Source organism: Bombus vancouverensis, chromosome 10 (genome assembly GCF_051014615.1).
Source record: "Bombus vancouverensis nearcticus chromosome 10, iyBomVanc1_principal, whole genome shotgun sequence".
Classification (NCBI taxonomy): Eukaryota; Metazoa; Arthropoda; class Insecta; order Hymenoptera; family Apidae; genus Bombus; species Bombus vancouverensis.
The window spans coordinates 14,559,851-14,579,674 of NC_134920.1; the positions used below are offsets into that span (position 1 = coordinate 14,559,851).

The 19,824-nt window shown below is 36.8% G+C and overlaps 3 protein-coding genes across 8 annotated transcripts; 2 read left to right on the forward strand and 1 right to left on the reverse strand.

Moving 5' to 3' along the window:
* Window positions 1-2,945: 2,945 nt before the first annotated feature.
* Window positions 2,946-6,828, reverse strand: LOC117165476 (galactose mutarotase). 4 transcript variants are annotated; one of them, XM_076622390.1, is made up of 6 exons: window positions 6,546-6,828; window positions 5,776-5,812; window positions 4,307-4,515; window positions 3,788-4,158; window positions 3,245-3,670; window positions 2,946-3,113 (listed from the first exon to the last, which is right to left on the reverse strand). In XM_076622390.1, exons 2-6 carry the CDS (start codon window positions 5,793-5,795, stop codon window positions 3,033-3,035), a joined length of 1,107 nt encoding a protein of 368 aa, XP_076478505.1. In that variant the 5' UTR covers window positions 5,796-5,812; window positions 6,546-6,828; the 3' UTR covers window positions 2,946-3,032. The 4 variants fall into 4 exon arrangements, with proteins under 4 accessions (XP_076478505.1, XP_033204760.1, XP_076478504.1 ...); XM_033348869.2 differs by lacking the exons at window positions 5,776-5,812; window positions 6,546-6,828 and adding an exon at window positions 5,534-5,751; XM_076622389.1 differs by lacking the exons at window positions 5,776-5,812; window positions 6,546-6,828 and adding an exon at window positions 5,319-5,474.
* A 131-nt stretch (window positions 6,829-6,959) lies between these two features.
* LOC117165468 (choline/ethanolamine kinase) lies at window positions 6,960-16,124 on the forward strand. 3 transcript variants are annotated; one of them, XM_033348864.2, is made up of 7 exons: window positions 9,691-9,803; window positions 10,131-10,257; window positions 10,591-10,703; window positions 11,299-11,778; window positions 11,879-12,125; window positions 14,297-14,461; window positions 14,619-16,124. In XM_033348864.2, exons 1-7 carry the CDS (start codon window positions 9,706-9,708, stop codon window positions 14,733-14,735), a joined length of 1,347 nt encoding a protein of 448 aa, XP_033204755.2. In that variant the 5' UTR covers window positions 9,691-9,705; the 3' UTR covers window positions 14,736-16,124. The 3 variants fall into 3 exon arrangements, with proteins under 3 accessions (XP_033204743.1, XP_033204755.2, XP_033204752.1); XM_033348852.2 differs by lacking the exons at window positions 9,691-9,803; window positions 10,131-10,257 and adding an exon at window positions 6,960-7,754; XM_033348861.2 differs by lacking the exons at window positions 9,691-9,803; window positions 10,131-10,257 and adding an exon at window positions 10,455-10,475.
* A 205-nt stretch (window positions 16,125-16,329) lies between these two features.
* LOC117165452 (kanadaptin) lies at window positions 16,330-19,708 on the forward strand. Its single transcript, XM_033348841.2, has 6 exons — window positions 16,330-17,311; window positions 17,405-17,679; window positions 17,757-17,899; window positions 18,513-18,673; window positions 18,756-19,130; window positions 19,205-19,708. The coding sequence occupies exons 1-6, from the start codon at window positions 16,568-16,570 to the stop codon at window positions 19,583-19,585; spliced, it is 2,079 nt and encodes a 692-aa protein (XP_033204732.2). The 5' UTR covers window positions 16,330-16,567; the 3' UTR covers window positions 19,586-19,708.
* The last annotated feature ends 116 nt before the right edge of the window (window positions 19,709-19,824 follow it).

Here is a 19,824-nt window from a genome sequence, read left to right on the forward strand (position 1 = left end):
CTTTCTACAAAATACTCATTTTCTAAATATTGCAATCCCGTTATCTGCACTTTATAGGAAATTGCATTGCAAAATTTTAGTTGTTCACCGATGTAAGAAGAGACTGTACAACGTTATTCTTATTGATTATGCATTTAGTGAACAGAGAAATTCGAATATAAGGGCAAATTGTAGGAAATAACCTTTACTAATTGAACAAAACTTTCCGTGATAGTTTTCTTACAAAACTAATGTACGATGGATCATGATATAGATGGTCAAAATCGATACTGGATATACAAAACGACGCTAACTGTTGTACCGTATTTATTTTAAATACATAGTAGTTTTAAACGAATTTTCGCGAGTTATCAAGGTAACCGGTACTCTTTGAAAAACCACCATTACGCAACTAATAAAAGATAACAAGAAAGGATCGTTAACGTTAAAATAACAGTTATATCCTCGAGCAAATGTATATCTCGTCCGAATTATCGTTTTATGGATGTGTAACGTATTAGCTAACTGCTTGTATTAAGGCTGCCACGAAAGATAGATGAATTCAATTACGAGATCACGATTAATCACTTGTCAATATAAGCAAGCCTTCTTCGATTGGTTGACAAATTTTTCGTCATCAAGATTTAAGCGATGAAAAAACTGTATTAATAAATAAGTACTCGAAGAGAATGTTATAGTTAGATTACATATAATCACGCGTATTTGTCTTGCACTTCCCGATAACGCGATTTTTCCAAACACTTACAAATCCGCAATCGAAACAAACATAGTGATGCATAAAACTAGTCAAGTAGAATCCTTTAGTATTCTATTAATGAAACCAAATTTGCGCATAGAGTTATAAATATTGTACTTGTACAAAATAGTTTAGGATTTATTTTGTGCAATGATCGAAATAACGTTAAAGATACGATGAGATAGCTTTAAGTTAATGTCACGAGAATAATTTCGCAATATGAAAACAAGTGTGCAGTATGCGCGAGCAAAAACTACGGGATTATCGTAGACGAAATGAGGAACGGAGTGATACGCGAGTCTATCGAGTGCATATTAATCTGTGTACGTATACACACGAATATGTATATCGTCATACTACACTTGTTCGTGCACTCGCGTTTCCAAACTTCATCTCTCAACTCATCCAAAATTTTTTGTGCGAACGTACGTAACTTTACAATGGAAAAGTGCCAGCGACGTTGAATATACTGTGTGTAAATCGGTAATGAATCTGTAATTGAAGATAAAGTGTACGTTTGAATGTAAACAAATACGCATAATACAGCTCATTGGATGTATCTCTATAATCTAGTATATTTGAATGTATCTCTAATCTATAATAGAAAAGTATCGTAAGTTACTTATACCATTCACTTTGAAAGTTCGCACTCTGTTAAAAATCAAGAAACAGTGTGCGTTTTGTTTTCGAAACTACATAGAACTTGTCATTGATGCATCGTTTGAGCGAATACGAAATATTTTATTGAAAATTAAGGAACCGTAAGACGTATTGAAAAGTTACAAATTCCGCGCGTAAATATTGCACACATCTATTCTGTATGAAAACATACATATTTTCCATAAATGTCAAATCAGGTTCATTAATTTACTTTGAAACTTTTAATAGATTACAGAGAGAAATAAATGACTTATAAAACTACCAATGCATATATATGTATATGTGCGTAATTATGTTTTAAGGACTATCGCGTGGAATCACAAGGGATATGTTTACTCAACGATAATTGAAAACAGACAGATAATCTCGTGCAATATAAGTACAAATGAAATGAAAAACTACCAAATTTTTATTTTTAGTGATTGATAACTATATTTTTTTTTTAATATCACAGTTAATATCGAAGTTTAATCCACGAAAAATGTTAAATATATTAAATAATAAATAACTGACGTACACTGACGACATGAAAACTCTAAAATCAGTTTCATTACATCATCATTCATTACATCGTATTGACTGTGTCTCCATCGTCTCCGTCGTCGTAAGTGCGTACGTACTGGCTTATTCTCACTTATTAACCTACAATCATACATTTTGCACCAATATGTTGTCATATTCGTTTTCCCGCTTTCCCATACCGTTAACCATTTTCTATTCATTTAATCGTTAAAAGATATCAATGAGTATCAGTCTACGCCGCGTCATTAATAATATGTCCTCTTTAAAGTTTACAAAAAATTATAGTTTGATACTTTAGAATTTAGAATCTCGTCACGTCTGATAGCATCAATATCATAGTGTTGTAACAAGTAAATATTTTACGTAAACATTTACAGCAATTTGTGCAAGTGCGACAAGGTCGTTTATTTAAACGTTGTTAAACGTTCGATATCAGAAAGTCAAGTCGATCGACTTATATACATACATGACCTATGCGTATAAAACTTAGCAAGTATACATATGTCAGGCAGGAACGTATAATATAACCTCTTTTCTCGAAGCTGTAAAAGGTAAGAAAACTAAAAGCAAAATATCGAAATACAATAATCCACACCGTGTATCAATATGACCATTTCATTAAAATCATTATCACAACACCGTGTATCAATATGACCATTTCATTAAAATCATTATCACAAATTTCATTATGACAGCCAACGAGATAAATTATAAATATAAAAGAATGGCAAAATGTATATTCAACGTGTGTTTTTATTACAGATGATGTTTTTTATTAATAGACTTTCCTTTACTCAAAAATTGCTATCTATCCCTATTGCTGTTATTGGATATTATTTAGAAGGGTTTATATCCTGCCGTTATACACCTCCAACTGCACCAGTAATAGAGCAACGCGAAGAAAGATTATTAGCTAATATGAATTCTATGTCTGATGAAAAAAGTCATTCTCCGTTGGAAATTAATCTTCCACCCTCCTTGTCTGTATAATTATTTATATAATTTAAGTATGTATTAGGAAAGAATGTAATGCATAACATAATTTTATTCCAATGATTAGAACATAATAGTCAAAATACAATTGTATCATATACAGAGAATAAGTATGTATTTTTTATGCTACTACTCCAAACTTGTATATAACAGTATGACGATAAAGCTGTCCAGGTTCAAGTATGCTGTTTGGAAAATTTTTCTGTAAGTAATAAAGCAAAGATATTAACTTGAAATGATATATCAAAGTGTAGATTTAGTTTGTTTACCATTTTTTAGTCATTTATAACTGAAAAATATCATTTGGCCTTAAACCTTAATTCTCACACTTACTTGATTGACTGCATCCGGATAATTTTGTGTTTCTAAACAGAATGCACCATGTTTGAAGTATGTGGTTCCGTTTTTCCCCCTAATACCCGGGGTCTGGCGTTCGGGTAAAAAGTTGGCTGTATAAAATTGCACTCCAGGCTGATTCGAAAAAACTTGTAAATATCTTCCAGAAGTAGGATGTAAAACTTTGGCAACGAGGTTTCTTTCGTTTGCGGTATCGTTTACTCTTAAACAAAAATTATAATCGTATCCACCACCTGGTACTTTGTCAATGACATCTCCGAGTATGGTTGAGTTTCTCAAGTCCATCACGGTACCGAGGACCGATCGTATTTCTCCAGTAGGAATACTTTCTGTGTCGGTGACTGTCCAATGATCCGCATTTAAAGTAAACTGATGTTTGTATAGTTCGCTTGCGTTACCATTCTGAAATGTATCCAATTAAAGCTAATTACAATGAAAATCAGAATATACGAAAAGAAACAAATCTTGTCATCGGAGGCATAAAACATGATAAATTTCTAAACTGATTGATTTACGAACATGACCAGCTAGATTGAAGTAACTATGATTAGTCAAGTTAATAGGAGTAGCTTTGGTGACGAAAACTTTCATCTCGATGCGTAACTCTCCATCGATGGTTAATTGAAAAGTGACCGAAGCTATTGCATCTCCAGGATAACCTTCGTCACCGTCCTCGCTTAGCAAAGAAAGTACAAGCTGGTTATACTGAATAGCGGCATTCCATATTTTCGAACTCCATCCTTTAAAGCCACCGTGAAGACTATTTTGTCCTGCATTCTTAGATACATGATACTTTCTCCCGTTCAATGTGAATTCTCCATTTTTTATACGGTTCGCGACTCTTCCTATCGTCGCACCAAAATACGGTTTATAAACCGTGGACAAGTAATCTACAAAAGAAATCGCTCGAAAGGAAAAAGAAAAGAATGAAAGAGTGAACAAATATGTATGTATATTATTTGAAATCAAAGGTTAATATTAAAATCCATTACGCGAATGAATCAAATATGTATACAAACGCAAAAAATTGCCCTATACCTTCTACTTTATCGAAACCTAAAACGACGTCTGCTATTCTTCCATCTTTGTCTGGAGTTCTAATAGATGTTATTGTTGCGCCGTACGTTACGATGTCCACCTCCTGACCCGCGTTATTTTTTAAAGTGTACTTCTCAATGCTTTGACCATCGACAGATCCCCATTTTGTACAAGATATTAATTGTTCACCATTCGAATCCATAATCGATCTAATCGGTACGGAAATTATGTGTACGAAACATCGATTGCAATATTTATATTTATATAATGCACGCACGCACGCACGCACGGAGGCTAAAGTTCGTCTTAATGGAAATAAAATTATTGCCATTTTTTGTTTTCTATCAGTGATAATTCTAATCATTCTCCGATTTCAATATTTATTTAAATTACCATAGAAAAGAACATTGCCAAGGCATAAACCGCCCACTCTACTATACGATAAGCTCCGATGGGAACAATTGTTATTGATATTAGTTAATAACAATTGTTCTTATCAGATCATAAACAAATTGCGTTTGTTACGTAAAAACCGAAGACATAAATAGACCGAAAGAAGACAGGAGAAACAAAATTGTAAAGCTAATTCCGACGTCCGGATGCTATTCTAAAATCGTGGAAATCATAATAGATTAAAGATCTCTCAATCTGTAATTAGTTTATTAAAATATAGTTACTTGTTTCAAAATAACTTAATTAAAATAATTCATTCATTCAAGTTCGTGTTTCTTTCTGTATTCTTTCTAGATCATTCGTTAATTATTCAAGTTTGCTTAATCCAAAACTCATAAACAGTGGCAGAGTACTTTAGCACTCCACGGGCAACGATCCAGTCTGAAATTCCTCAAGTCTCTGAACGGCCACGCAACACTATTTGATAGCTTTCAATGCTTAGAATCCGAAAACACAACTCTTAACTTTAGGAATTCAGTGAACGTTTTTAGAGTATTTGACAGCTTGCTTTGACGCTAAGCTGCGACGAAGCAGTAAACGTAAACAAAATTTTGATTACCGCGACTGCAACCGTTTACATCTACTGCCATGTCTCGTTGGACAAGCTATATACATATGTACTACCTGGTATTACATATACATACAAACGTACATATATACATATATGTATAGTTAACGCACGCTCTTTAAAAAGAGAATGCGATTCAACATTATACAAATTATTTATAGTTTTTATATTCTTATCCTTAAAGTTAAAGATAATGGTGATCTTACATAAATAACAAACAAGCTGTTATTGCCACACAACGAGAAAATTGCATGATGACAGCAGTATGGCAGCACTGTAACCAACTTATTCAACAAAGCACTAAAAATCTCTCTCTAAATGTCTCTCGTCACGATGTTCATATAAGTACACGTCGCGCGTACCTCCTATCTTTTTGTCATTGGATGATTATATTTTCTTTCATTGAGATTAAAAACAATTAAGATAAAATAAATGATCATATATTTACCTCTCAACTGGAACATACATACGTAACTTATATGATTCTGAAAGAAAAGAAAGAAAAGAAAGAAAAAAGAATCAGAAAAAGAATTTATCTAATCTGTTTTGATTATGTGGTAAACCCGACCGATCGTAGTATATCTGCGATATCTTAACGTAAGAATTTTCTCTATCTACATGTTAAGATTCTAAAATCTTTTTAGTAAATAATTTCAATTTCCTTCGAGTATTCTCATTGCATTCGTCATATTCGTCGAAACGGGGAAATAAAAACGAAATTTTTCGGATAGCCTAGTAGCCTGGACGGAACAAAATTTACGTGTCCTCTCGATATATCGAGTAACTTAATAGTGTGTTGTTATCATCGTTTGTTTTCGATGGCCTCATCAAAAATAAATTGTTATTCGAGATAACATGTATTTTGCTTTCTACATATTGAAGTTGCAATTACAGGACAAAATAGCGAAACGAGATAGAAAAGAGTTTTGTTCAAAAAAAGTTCACTTTTGAACTGAATTATGATATATATATATATATATATCATAATTATATATAAGTAATTATATATAAGTATATATATATATATATGATATATATATATATACATATCAACATTTAAATGTATTTACATGTACGTACATATATGTTGTTGCAACAGTTTGACGAACGAATTTGCTTAGATATACACAGATAGAGTTCGTTTTTGTTTCGACTTTTTTTCTTTGTGTTTCATGTGATAAATACATATGCATGTATAACAGAAACACTAATATATACCTTTTGGCTGTATACGATGCAGCGTGCTGACAATAACGTTTCGAAATTTCGAAATTATATTAATTCAAAAACAGAAGAGCGGAACGGAGGTTCTTGCCAAATTTCGTCCAAGCTTACTTGCGCTGACAACTGATGATTATTTCTGTTTCTCGTAGTGTTCACAGTTTTGGACCCTGTACTCGAATTCTTCGTATTATTTCACCAACAAGTCGGAATTGTTCCTCAAGACAAAATAAAATGTTACAGCTGAGTTCATAGAAAGCAAATTCAGCTTAGGCACGAATGGTGTAAACAAGCGCTCTTATATATATAATACTTCCTCTGTGGATAATGAAATTATACATCGCAGTGGCGCTACCATCGTTCAAACGTAAAAGAGAAGTAGGAACGTAGGAGAAATCTAGATACTATTGGTCATCTATAATGCGTATATTACGCGTCGAAGCTTTTTCCTTGAATTGTGTCGCATATTTGTGTCAATTTGTGCACGAGTTGGAGTTATATGCGCGAACGAGTTATTTGTTCTTTGTTTTGTAAATGTGTTCTAGTGTATTTGAAACAAGAGTCACGTAAAAAGAATAAATACGTGAACAGAGTACGCCTGTTTGTTTGTAGCCGATTTGTGAACGTCTATAAAATTGTAAATCTTCTTTTATATAGTTTTATATACAATAGGAATAAACATATTTTTACATTGTCAGTGTAATCATTGTCGATTACGATTTTTTTCAAATATTAATAAAATATAAGTAAATCGAGTCGATCGATCATCGTCCCAGGTTTTGTACGTGGCAGTGTAAGCGAGACGGAGATTCAACCAATCATCGAAATCGAAATCAAAGGAAAAGCAGTGTTGGAAGCGGCAGAGAATTTCTACCAACACAGTACCTAGAATTTTGTTTTTCTTAAACGCACATCTCTCTCTTTTTCTACCTTTGCCCCCTCCTGTTTTCCCTCCCCCTTGTTTTAATGGTACCCGTGCCCCGTATCTGATAGCGTGCCACGATTAGTTCTAACATCAGTTTCGTTCTACGTTCATGAAACATTAAACACCAAGTGCTAAATAGCTAAGTGTCAACGTTCAAGCAGAATTAAGCCGTTAAAAAAGACGTGCGTAGAAGTAGTGGGAGTTGACCATTTATGCAAGATTTATCGACGCTGCAAATTTTTCGAGTAACAACAATCGATAAGATGGGTCTGGGAAACAAGGTGTGTATATAATATCTACAATTCTAACAATTATGCTTGTGCCAACATGTGATTTTTAGTGTTCTCTTTGCTGTTGTTTTACACAATGTTCGAATTCGATGCTATAAAGGTCTAGATAACCTTTACATATAGGCAAAACCAACATTTCATACAATTACAAACTCTTTTTCCCTTTCACAAACCTTTTTTATCGCGGCAAATTTTTTCACGTATCCATTGCATCAGCATTTGTCGAAATTCAATGACACGCAGGACCGGTTTTATCTTTATCGTAGACTGTAGATAAATATAATCGCAGCACTGTGAATACATTATGCACGTCGAGATGTATGTAGTTAATAATTGAATTTTTCAATAAATGTATAACGAATAGGGAAACTATAGGAACTAACTAGGAAAACTTGAGATAAAATACGAAACTTTAAGAAGCAAAACGGTGACATTATGTATTTTAGACTGTTGATTGTAGACATATCAGCGATGTATCATTAAGGAGGTAAAACAGGTATTTAATCGATTTTGTAAGCGACTAAATAACTCGTAGACATCGTGCTTTTTTTTTATCGATCATGTCCATATATCGTCATTGAATTGAAAACGGTGATTATTATAGTACAGATTTCGTATGTAAGCATCTTGTCGAATAATTATATAGCTGTTCGCAGTATAGATGCGGGTATGTAATAAGTCTAGCGTAGTGAACGTTTCTTTAGGAGGTGATGGCTGTGACGGTCGTGAAGCGAGTGAGGAACGTTATGTCGAATTCTGGCGGTTGGTGTTACCAACGGGAAATAACATTTTAGCAATCGTTCATCATTGTGATCGCTCGATCTATCGATAAAGACGGGATGACTGTGATACGTTCTAATTATTTGTTGTCAATGCGTTTTATTATAAAGGTGCTTGAAATTATCTTCGAGAAGAAGGGGCTGAGAAGATTATCGTGATTGACCGTATTTAAAGAAAGAGATGGAAATACATGTGACAATTTGTTTCCGTAGATAAAGAAACGTGCATTCGAATTTAGTATTCGGCCTTCTACTATTTTCTTTCTCCTTTTTTCTTCCACATTTTTCTTCTCTGCCTTATAATACAACAGCTGGTCAGCTATGTCGTAACATGATACGATCGTTCAAGTTAAATGGGATGGATTACTAATCATTTCTGTTCGACACATTGCATTGGGTGATTCGCGCATTTCGAAGCGTTTTAGAATATTAAATTTGATCCCTAAATCTAGTACGATTGTCTACTATCGCTTATCTAGTATCACTATCAGGGTCACTGTGGTGCTTCTAACGAACAATAATTCCTTTTATCTTGAACTTTAACAGCTCACTGATTGCGTTCAATGATTATATAATCGAAAGGTGCTAATTGTAAGAAAAGTTTCCGAAAGCAGTTCTATCTGACGATTAAGCCGATTAAATTTACATCGATACGAGACACGATGCTGGCAACGATCATAACTATCATAACTACGTTATCATTATATTATTATAGTCGAGTATATTTTTTATTTGTAAAGAGAAATGAGAATAAAGGTATGTGTAGATGGCAAGATCGCAAACGACAGATAACTGTAACGTAGTAATAAACTTGTATTTAATTTCGTTAAGCTGAGACTTTTCGCAAAGTTTAACGTGTTTCTAAAATTGGTCGTGCTATTTGTCCCCTGTCTTACTACGCGCACGAAATGATCAAATATTTCCGCATAGATAGGTATTTCCGTTATTCATACACGCGTACACTTGTTTGTTTAACATGAAAAAAAGATTAATTGGGGAAATTACAATGAGTTGTCTATCTGTAGACCTGATATCGAATGTAATTTTTACTATGCTAACAATGAATAATTATTTAAAATACGAAGCAAGCCGATTCAGATGGAAAGTTGGAAAGTGAAATTGAAACGTTTGTTGTAACAATTGCTCGCTCGGTAAAATTTATCATGCCGCATGGCGCCGTTTCTCGTCCCGTCCACCGATCAACTCGTGAAACAAGCTATTTAACACCATCGAATAACCCGTCTGCCGATATATGTACATTGTACGTATACATGAAAAGATGGAACGGTCGCGTAAAATATAGTATCTGTTTATCGATCCTGTTTCTTTTCCGCCTCGCGTGTTTAATACCAGATGTATGTATCTCGTATGTTGTGTCGGTCGCAGTGCAGCAGGAAGAAATGACCGCGTAGCAAGTACATAAGTACATACTCGCACGTAGGACGAAATATCGATCGTTATTTTCGCGCAAGTCTCGCAACGACCTGCACACCGTCGGTGATGGCAGTAATGATGCGATACACTTGCTCGATGCGTTTGCACATCCAGTTTTGTATCGCGACAATAGGAACGGATCCACCTGTTTCAGAATCGTGTCGCGCCTGCTGTATCCCATCGAAACGGCGCGTTTCACGAATTTAGATCTTCGAGGGGCGTGTTCCACCTTGGAAGGAGAACAACGGGAGAAAAAAGAAAAAGGACGATCCTTGTTGTGGGTACGGTGCAGTGAACGTACGAGAAGAAACGACGTTAGAACGATTAGTAGATTCGTTCGGTCTTTGATTTTCATATTTAATGGCTAACGTTCGGTCGATCATACCAGAGCATTTATTCAAGGATAAACGAGATAAAGCGTAAAACAGGGGAACAGAGTTCCCCTAAACGTATGTTTACGTAAAATGTACATTTTACGTAGTAGGTGCATCGTTAATTGGTCAGTCCGCCGTGAAATGCTATTTATTAGACGTATTTCGAAATCGTTATTGTTAAGCATTCGTTGCATCGACTATAGACGATGATTCAGCTTTGTTCTGTCTCTTTTATATCAGATGTCCGAAGAGAATCCAGAGATGCGGGAAATGGCAGCGCGCATATGCCGCGATTACCTCCACGGAGTTTGGAAACACGTTACCGCGGAGAACATGACATTGAAACGTATCAGGTTAGTATTGACGTTGAATATATTACATTTCACAGTATTCCACAGTATCACTTTCGACGACCGATGATACTCTTTCAATTCGCGTTTACTTTTCATTTCGCATTCTTCGATATCGACTTCTTAGTTCTCTGGTGTTTGCACGATTTCCTCTTGTAATCTACTCGCATGTACGATTCAATGGGGAAAATCTGAGACAAAGGGGAGACTCTGACCGATCGTAAAGTAAAGCGTCAAGCAGATAATACGCTGTGCCGCAATCGTAAGCCAGACGAAACGTCGATCAACCGTTTCTCAAATCGAAACTGTGTTGCAGTTGCATATGTAGAATATGCATCTTTCCACAACACTACATAAGTATTACGCACAATATGTATATTGTATATTCGTGTTCGTTTCACAATACCAATAAATACGTGTATACATACACGTAATATAAATATACATATTGAAATATACATATTACGTGATAGTGTGCCAGTAACCTGTATTGTATGTGCTTGTGAGAAAATGTGTTGATCAGTGGTAAGAATGATTGGCGAAGGATGCGCATGATACGAATATTCTAAATACGAGGATATTATTCGATATTTTACAGCGGCGGATTAAGCAATTGGTTGTACAATGTCCAGTTACCCGATGGAACTGTTCCGATTCGAGGTGAACCACGACAAGTCTTATTGCGACTGTACGGTCAGATACACGGGGAAAGAGCTTTGGAAGGGCTGATCACCGAATCGGTCATATTCACGTTACTGTCGGAAAGACGACTCGGACCCAAGTTACACGGTATATTTCCCGGTGGTCGAATAGAAGAATACATACCGGCGAGACCGTTGCTTACCGATGAATTGGCGGATCCGATTTTAAGTTGCATGATTGCCGAAAAAATGGCCCAGATACATAGCATGCAGGTTCCGATAAGCAAAGAACCAACTTGGCTTTGGGATACTATGACCAAATGGTTGGACACGACCACCGACATATTAGAAAATATCGAGGACGTCGATGCTCGACATTTGAAAAACGTCAACGCGATACGAGCGATCGACCTAGATCACGAGATCAAGTGGTTCAGGTGAGGAAACGGGGGAAAGGAGAGGCTGCAGAATCGACGAAACGTAGTAGCAATTTAGTACACTGTAGTTTGTATTAACGGTAAGGAACCTATTTTTCAGATCTCTCGCAACCCGACATAAATATCCAGTTGTTTTTTGTCACAACGATATGCAAGAGGGTAATATATTGCTACGGCAAAATACACGGAAACCAGAACTAGTTCTTATCGACTTTGAATATTGCTCTTATAATTATCGAGCATTCGACATAGCAAATCATTTCGTGGAATGGCAGTACGATTATACAGCAGCGGAATATCCTTTCTTTCATGAACGCGCAGCATCTGGTCCTACAAAAGAGCAAAAGGTAAATGTTGGAGTATTTCATCTTTCGAAACATTTACAAAGAAAGAATCATGGTAAGATCGTCGCGTTTTCTTATCCTTCGTTCCGTCGTTCAACTTGTCTTGCGCCCTCATGGAGACGAACAAACGAATTACATACATACAAAATCCCCCCAGGGATCCCCTGTTACCGTTACCCCGCACTTGTTACATGATTACACAATTTTACTCCATCGGTCGATACATTTTTTAATCGGTTACATATACATACATATATCGATAGCGATACCTTGCAACTGCGTCCATTTGAACGATGACACATACATACTTAACGCATTTCAAAAAACAAACAGAAACCGAGAAATGTATTCGTTCGAAATTCTACGTCGACTTTGAACAATGATCGAATCAAATCGTAAAATATTCGTATGCATTGCGAAAGAAAGGATCGGTTCCATTTATAATTTTATAATTTTTTCCTCGCACCGTCGACAAATAACTAGAGTGAAAATAGAAGGCAATCGTGTTTTGTCAACCAAAATTGAGATTAACATAGACAAATAAAATTCCCTTTGTCCCATATTTGACTTCGCCGCCGTCGCTGTAATTTTCACCGTTACCGTCAAAGTCGCTACCACTGCCACTGCCACTGCCACTGCCACTGCCACTGCCACTGCCACTGCCCACTGCCACTGCCACTGCCACTGCCACTGCCACTGCCACTGCCCACTGCCACTGCCACTGCCACTGCCACTGCCACTGCCACCGCCACCGCCACCGCCACCGCCACCGCCACCGCCACCGCCACCGCCACTGCCCACCGCCACTGCCACTGCCCACTGCCACTGCCACTGCCACTGCCACTGCCCACTGCCCACTGCCCACTGCCCACTGCCCACTGCCACTGCCACTGCCCACTGCCACTGCCACTGCCACTGCCACTGCCACTGCAACTGCCACTGCCACTGTCACTGCCACTGCCATTGCAACTGCCACTGCCACTGCCCACTGCCCACTGCCCACTGCTACTGCCACCGCCACCGCCACTGCCCACTGCCACTGCCACTGCCACTGCCACTGCCACTGCCACTGCCACTGCCACTGCCACTGCCACTGCCACTGCCACTGCCACTGCCACTGCCACTGCCACTGCCACTGCAACTGCCACTGCCACTGCCACTGCCCACTGCCCACTGCCCACTGCCACTGCCACTGCCACTGCCACTGCCACTGCCACTGCAACTGCCACTGCCACTATCACCATTGTTGTCGCCGCTGTCGCCGTCGTTCCACCCAATTCCCTTATTAACTTGTTTCTTCTTCTCTATCTTTTCCCCGCTTTTCCTTCATTATCTTTGAGGTTGACAAATTAAAAGCGCAAGACCAAGTTCGATCGTATGCGATGCATACGTATACCTATATCTACTCGGTCAAGCGAGTTCAAGAGTTATCGAGAGCAGATCGAGGAGCTGGTTGGCGTGTGTTGCGTGTGTATATATTAGTTTCACAGGACCACGATTCGGTGAGACAAGGCTGATGCCTGCCTGATCGGCTAATCGGAAATCGGAATAACGGGGATGGCAATATCGATCTGTGCCACTGCTATGCTATGGATCCCGTCTCGCACAGTACGTTGTGGAACCAGAACGACCGGTGCCATCACCCACCTTTGCAACATCAGTCCCGTACCTGCGCATCTACGACTCTAGAGTACTTCTACACGCACTCTCGATAGTCGATCCATAATCTACATTACTCGATAAATGTACAGTGTCTTATGGGTGGTAAAATCGCGTTATTTCCAATTAAGACACTTCTCTCACCGCATTTAAATATCCGTCTACCGTATTCAATTAGAGTGTCCCTATGAACGCATGTTTATTCCGATTGCAATTGACTCGATTTCTCAAACCGTTTAAATCTACGTACCACTTTCGAGCTACTTTTCACTGTAGATGTTTTCTCTTTACAGAAAAGCTTTTAAACTTTATCCTGTATTTCGGACATACATACATATATAAATGTATATATGTATACATATTTACATACGTATAGGTATATTTTTGGCTCGCGTATGTATATATGTCTATATATACATATATGTATACCACCTTCTATCTGTTCAAATTCATCTTTCAATTACTTTCGATAAACGATCGTATTGTACGTTTAGCAATTTTATATTCTTTGACAGCTCAACTTTATAAGAAGTTACTTAAGAACAGTCGGCAAAGAAGGATCACCGGAAGAGGAACGAATCATGATGGAAATCAAGATATTCTCTTTGGCTAGTCACTTATTTTGGGGTCTTTGGAGTATCGTCAACGCCAAATTATCAGAAATTCCATTTGGCTATTGGGTATGCTCACGACACGGTGTATCCGTATTTTATGCTTTTCTCTCGTTACTTTTATTCCAAACATTGTCTACATACACTTATCTACGTGCTCGTGCTCATTACCTTTGCTCTTTTGCCTATCTTCTCCAATCATTTCCTTCTATTTCCATTGTTGCAGGATTATGCAGTTTCCAGATTAAAAAATTACCAGTATTTAAAAGAGAAGATTATGGCTTCTGGAGGATCGCCGACGATAGACAACGATGATACTGCTGAAAAAATAACCGTAGATTGAACAAATCGAGCGCATGATCGTTACGACGAAGACTGTTTCCTTTCTGCAACGTAACGTGACAAATAAAAGTTTACCTACCATATTTTCATGCGCTCGTAATTACGTATCTTGTCAGAATCACGATTTACCGTTGTTTCGTGATACATGTTTGCGGTTTTCAACAAAAAGAAGAAAAGAGAAAAGAAGAGCGAAAGGAAAAAGCCGGAACAAAGCAAGATGTGAAAGCCAACGTGTAGACAAGTGGAAGAATGACGAGCAACGCATTGAACGCATGCACGCAAGTGGCCGAGACAGAGGCAACGCGAGAGAAGTAGAGAGTGAAGGGGGGGGGGAGAGTGAGCACGAGGGAATAGGAATGAAGGGAAGGGGTTAGGCTGTTAAGAAACGTGAAAAGAGAAAAAAGGGAGAGAGAAAGGAAAGAAACGAGACGATGCCTTACTACTACGATAGACTTGCCTACGCAAACTATCACGTGCAATTTCGTTTCGTTTCGTTTCGTGTCGTTTTCATTCTCGATGGATACCATCGCGACTACTATGCGGATACCATCGCGACTACCATGTGGATACCATGGCGACGTGTGATTAATTAATATGACCGAAAGAATCGTCTCCCAGTTTCTCATAATGTACTCCCTTCGCCCTATAAAAGCAGTATGGGGACTACGCAAATAGAAAAGGATCTCTCCCGTGGACAACCCTGGCTTACGAATTACAAATGTGATATAAGATAAGAAATGCGTATGATATCGTCCTGACGTCTTAAACTTTTCAGGGAAATGCTGCTCAACTTTCAAGTCAGCTATCGATATTTTTAGTCGGATACTGGAAATCAAAAGGATCGAGTATTCCTACCGTTTATAATTACATTATACATATATACACATATACGTGCATATACGCATACATACGTACGTGTACATGTATAAGTATGTACGCATGTATGTATGTACGTAGATGATTTGTACATAACTACGATTTTGTTGTACCTGGGACGAATCATTATTAGAATTGAAATAGGAAACTTTGTACGCTTAACGTGTTAAACAGCCAAATCGTACTTTCGATCGCGTCTCGCGTATATATGTATATATATATGTACTTAATTGCGTTTGTATCGGATTTTCTTTGCACGAGCTAAGAACATTCATGCTAAAAAACGAAAGCATACATAGTAAATAAACTGATCATCGTTATTGAACGTATGTATCTGCGACAAGTGCTGATATCAAGATATTATTGTTCATCGGTATTTTTCTTCGTGATTATCCAATGATATTTGCGTTTTATTTCTAATTCTTCCACACCGTGATATCGCGTATTTTTCATTAGTGCGACATGTTTCTCGGTTCAACAAAAAACAATATTTTAATAAAGTTGAAAGAAACTATTTCCATTCTTTTCGTTCTTACCATCCTTTTCCTCAAATACTAATAAATAATTCTGCAGAAAAACAAATATCTGTAATTTCTTTCGATGAAAATAGAGTTCATAATTATATCGTGATGTACATATCTGCATACATTTCATATTATATTACATATGTCGTATTTCATTTTCTTTTATCTCCGTAAGTTGGCAATCGTTGTATACAATGCCATTTTCACGACTCACGCATGCAGCGTGCACCTCGAGTTTTTAGTTAATACGTATACAAGGTTAGTTGAGATTATTGCATGTACAGTCAGTTGAGGTTATATAAACGAACGTTGACGTTGACTGGTGTCGGTTTAAAGTTAATTGAAAGAAGTTTTAATTTCTTCCCGGAAACTGACAACTGTCTACAACGTTTAATATTGGCCTTCTATTTCTTTCTTACAAACGATAAAAACTATGGAAACTACGTCACACAACCTTATGCCCAACATTCATTTCAACAATGATGAAAGCAATATACAAGTTGAAGTAAACAATGAAGAAATACTGCCTACTACTAACGTCTCTAATTCTTCCGATACATCGGAAAATAGCATAGAGCTTGCAGCTTCGACGAAAGAATATTCAACAAATGACTTGTCTAAAGGTCTCAATGATGTTGATAATATTGCAACTTTCAAGAAACCGACTGTATTAATTGGTCCAAAACGTTCTTGTCCGACATATAAAAGTTCCAAAAGCTCAGAGCGTGATATAAAATCTCAAAAACATTCGCAAGATCAACCTTTCCCGTATGTAGAACCATCTTGGGGAGGAAAGCCGGAAGGGAATTATATGATGGAAGTACTCAAATCTGGAATGATCATCGAGACAATTTCACTCAACGAACAAAATTTCTATCTTGTTGGGCGTTTACCTTTGTGCCATTTATCTCTTGTTCATCCTACTATTTCAAGATATCATGCAGTTTTACAATACAGATCTGAACAAAACAAAGAAAACGATAAAGGTTTCTATGTATACGATCTAGGAAGTACTCATGGTACTTTTTGGAATGGGAACCGCATAAAACCTAATGTTTACGTAAGGATACAAGGAGGTCATATGCTCAGATTTGGTTGCAGCCAGAGAAAGTACATTTTACAAGCTCCACCAGGAGACCAAGAAGAGGAATCTCCGTATAGCTTAACAGAGTTAAAGGTACTCCTTCTTTTATCCAAACATTGTTCCTTTCATATGCGACTAATGCAGTTATTTTTCAAGCAAATATAAGATGAAACGAAAATATTCTAGGGAATGAGAGCGTCCCAGTTGGAAAAACAGTGCATGGAAGACAAAGGTAAAGCATCCATCGAAGAAAAGGAAAGTGAAGGCATTGATTGGGGAATGGGAGAAGATGCAGACGAAGAAACAGATCTTCAAGAAAATCCCTATGCTTCTATTACGGATGACGATTTAGTTTTAGAAGATCCCAAGAAAACTCTTAGAGGATGGTTTGAAAGAGAAGGATATGACCTCCATTATCAAACAGAAGAAAAGGGATTTGGACAGTTTTTGTGTTGGGTAGAGTAAGTATTTTCATATATATGAAGACAATGTGAAAGAAATATATGATACGATTAGCTTAATCTCGTGAAAAATTTAGTCTCCCCACTGAAGATATCGTCGGACATTCGACGAGAGCAGAAGCCCTTGTAAAAGGTAAAAAGAAAGAAGCAGTTGTACAATGCGCATTAGAAGCTTGCAAAATTTTAGATAAATATGGATTATTAAGGCAAGCAAATCACGGTAAGAATAATGTTTATAAAATTCTCTATAATGAACATTATCTTCTGTTTTCATACTTATACCGTTATATTTTGTACTCATATCTATACTTAATACTGTTGTACACAACATTGTTCGGGGCTTTCGGGCAGAAACCTTCGACCTTTTGCCAGCAATGCAATTAGCTTTTTCAGCATCTAAATATGCATTGAAGCTGATGTCTGTGATGGTGGTGGTCCCTCTCTATAACAAGATACCTGCATTCATGTACTGGAACGGTGATGTTCATGTTCCAGTTCATCGGTGTTGCTGAATTAGACGGCGCTATTAATTGCTCAGCTGATTGACTAAAAAAATGCGAGGATCGTGTTCCAGATTGTGTTCACATGAAAACCGGACAAAGTCCAAACAATATGAACAAGGACATCGGTTTCCACCTGAACCCAATCTGGAACACGCTCTTCGCATCTTTTAAATTAGACGAGCTCCGGTACTTGAACACAGATGCCTCTTTACTAATTAACTTTATCGTCTTGTAAAAATAAACCGTTTTGTTTAACGGTCGGTTATTGTAAAAGAGAATTTTATTTTATTTTTTTATTTATTTAGAATTTATTTATACATGTATGTATAGAAGCAAGAAAAAGGAAAACGAGGAATTGGGAAGCAGAAGATTATTATGACTCGGACGAAGACAATTTTTTGGATAGAACAGGCTCTATAGAAAGGAAGCGTGAACAGAGAATGAGATTAGCTGGAAAATTGGAAGAAAAAGCAGAAACGTATGATTCCTTGGTAAGTCGAAGCAAGTACTTCACTAATTTCGCAACTTTCAATCAACATTTAAATAAAAATGTCGTTGGTATTATTATTTTAGCTCGAAAAACATAAGCAAGTTACAAAACGAATATCACAGTTGTCAACTTCGATTGAAAATTGGCAGAGTGCTAGTAGTGCGAAGAATGATACGACCGAAGAAGATGCGTTAGATGCTTTTATGTCAAGTCTAAGTTCGTTTGCTTTAACTAAAAGTGACATTGCTAAGATGAAGTTGGAATTACAAAATCTTCGAAAAGAAGAGGCAAGTTTGATTAAACTGTTAAACTTGACACAGCCTGCAAATTTACCAGCTCTTTCTTACCACGATACTATGGATCAAAATATTAGTCAGGCTAAAGCAGTCGCGCATCTTATGCAAAACGCACCAGTAGAACGAAAGAAAATTTATAACTCCTTACTTTGCGGCAAAAAGGTAAGTAAATATTTACTTTGTCCGCATTTAATCTGCCCACAATACTCTACTACCTTTATGGAATGTTTATGTAGGTGAAACAAACAAAGCAGTATGTAACTACCAATACTGAATTACTTGAATCAAATGCAAATTCCGATACAAATACAGCAGCAGCTGTAGAAGAAGTGGATAGTGACGACGATGATGAATCAATTTCAAATCCATCCCATGATTCATTATGTAAGGAAAATTTTAAATTGCAACTCTCTAATACCACTATTAAAAACGAATCTTCCGAGAAACACGAGGAGCAGCAAAAGCATAACATCCAAATGACGAAAAAACATCGACGGGAACAAAGAAAAATGTACTGCGATCAAGACATACATGCAGATAATTATTCCATGTGGATTCCGCCATCGGATCAAGCAGGTGATGGAAAGACAAGTCTTAACGAGAAATATGGTTATTAAGGAAAAGTTGTTCTACCAATATTTATATGTAATTATATGTATTAATTGTCTAATATATGTGTTGTAAAATTGTTGAATTTTTTATACGTTATTACCGTGTAATATATGATATTGTAAATACTATACTGTACAATATTTATTGCCAAGTTACCATATGATGATTACTAAATACGTTATTATATTATAATTTATTACATACGTGTGCTTTTGTAATTAATATCATGTATACATATATGTGT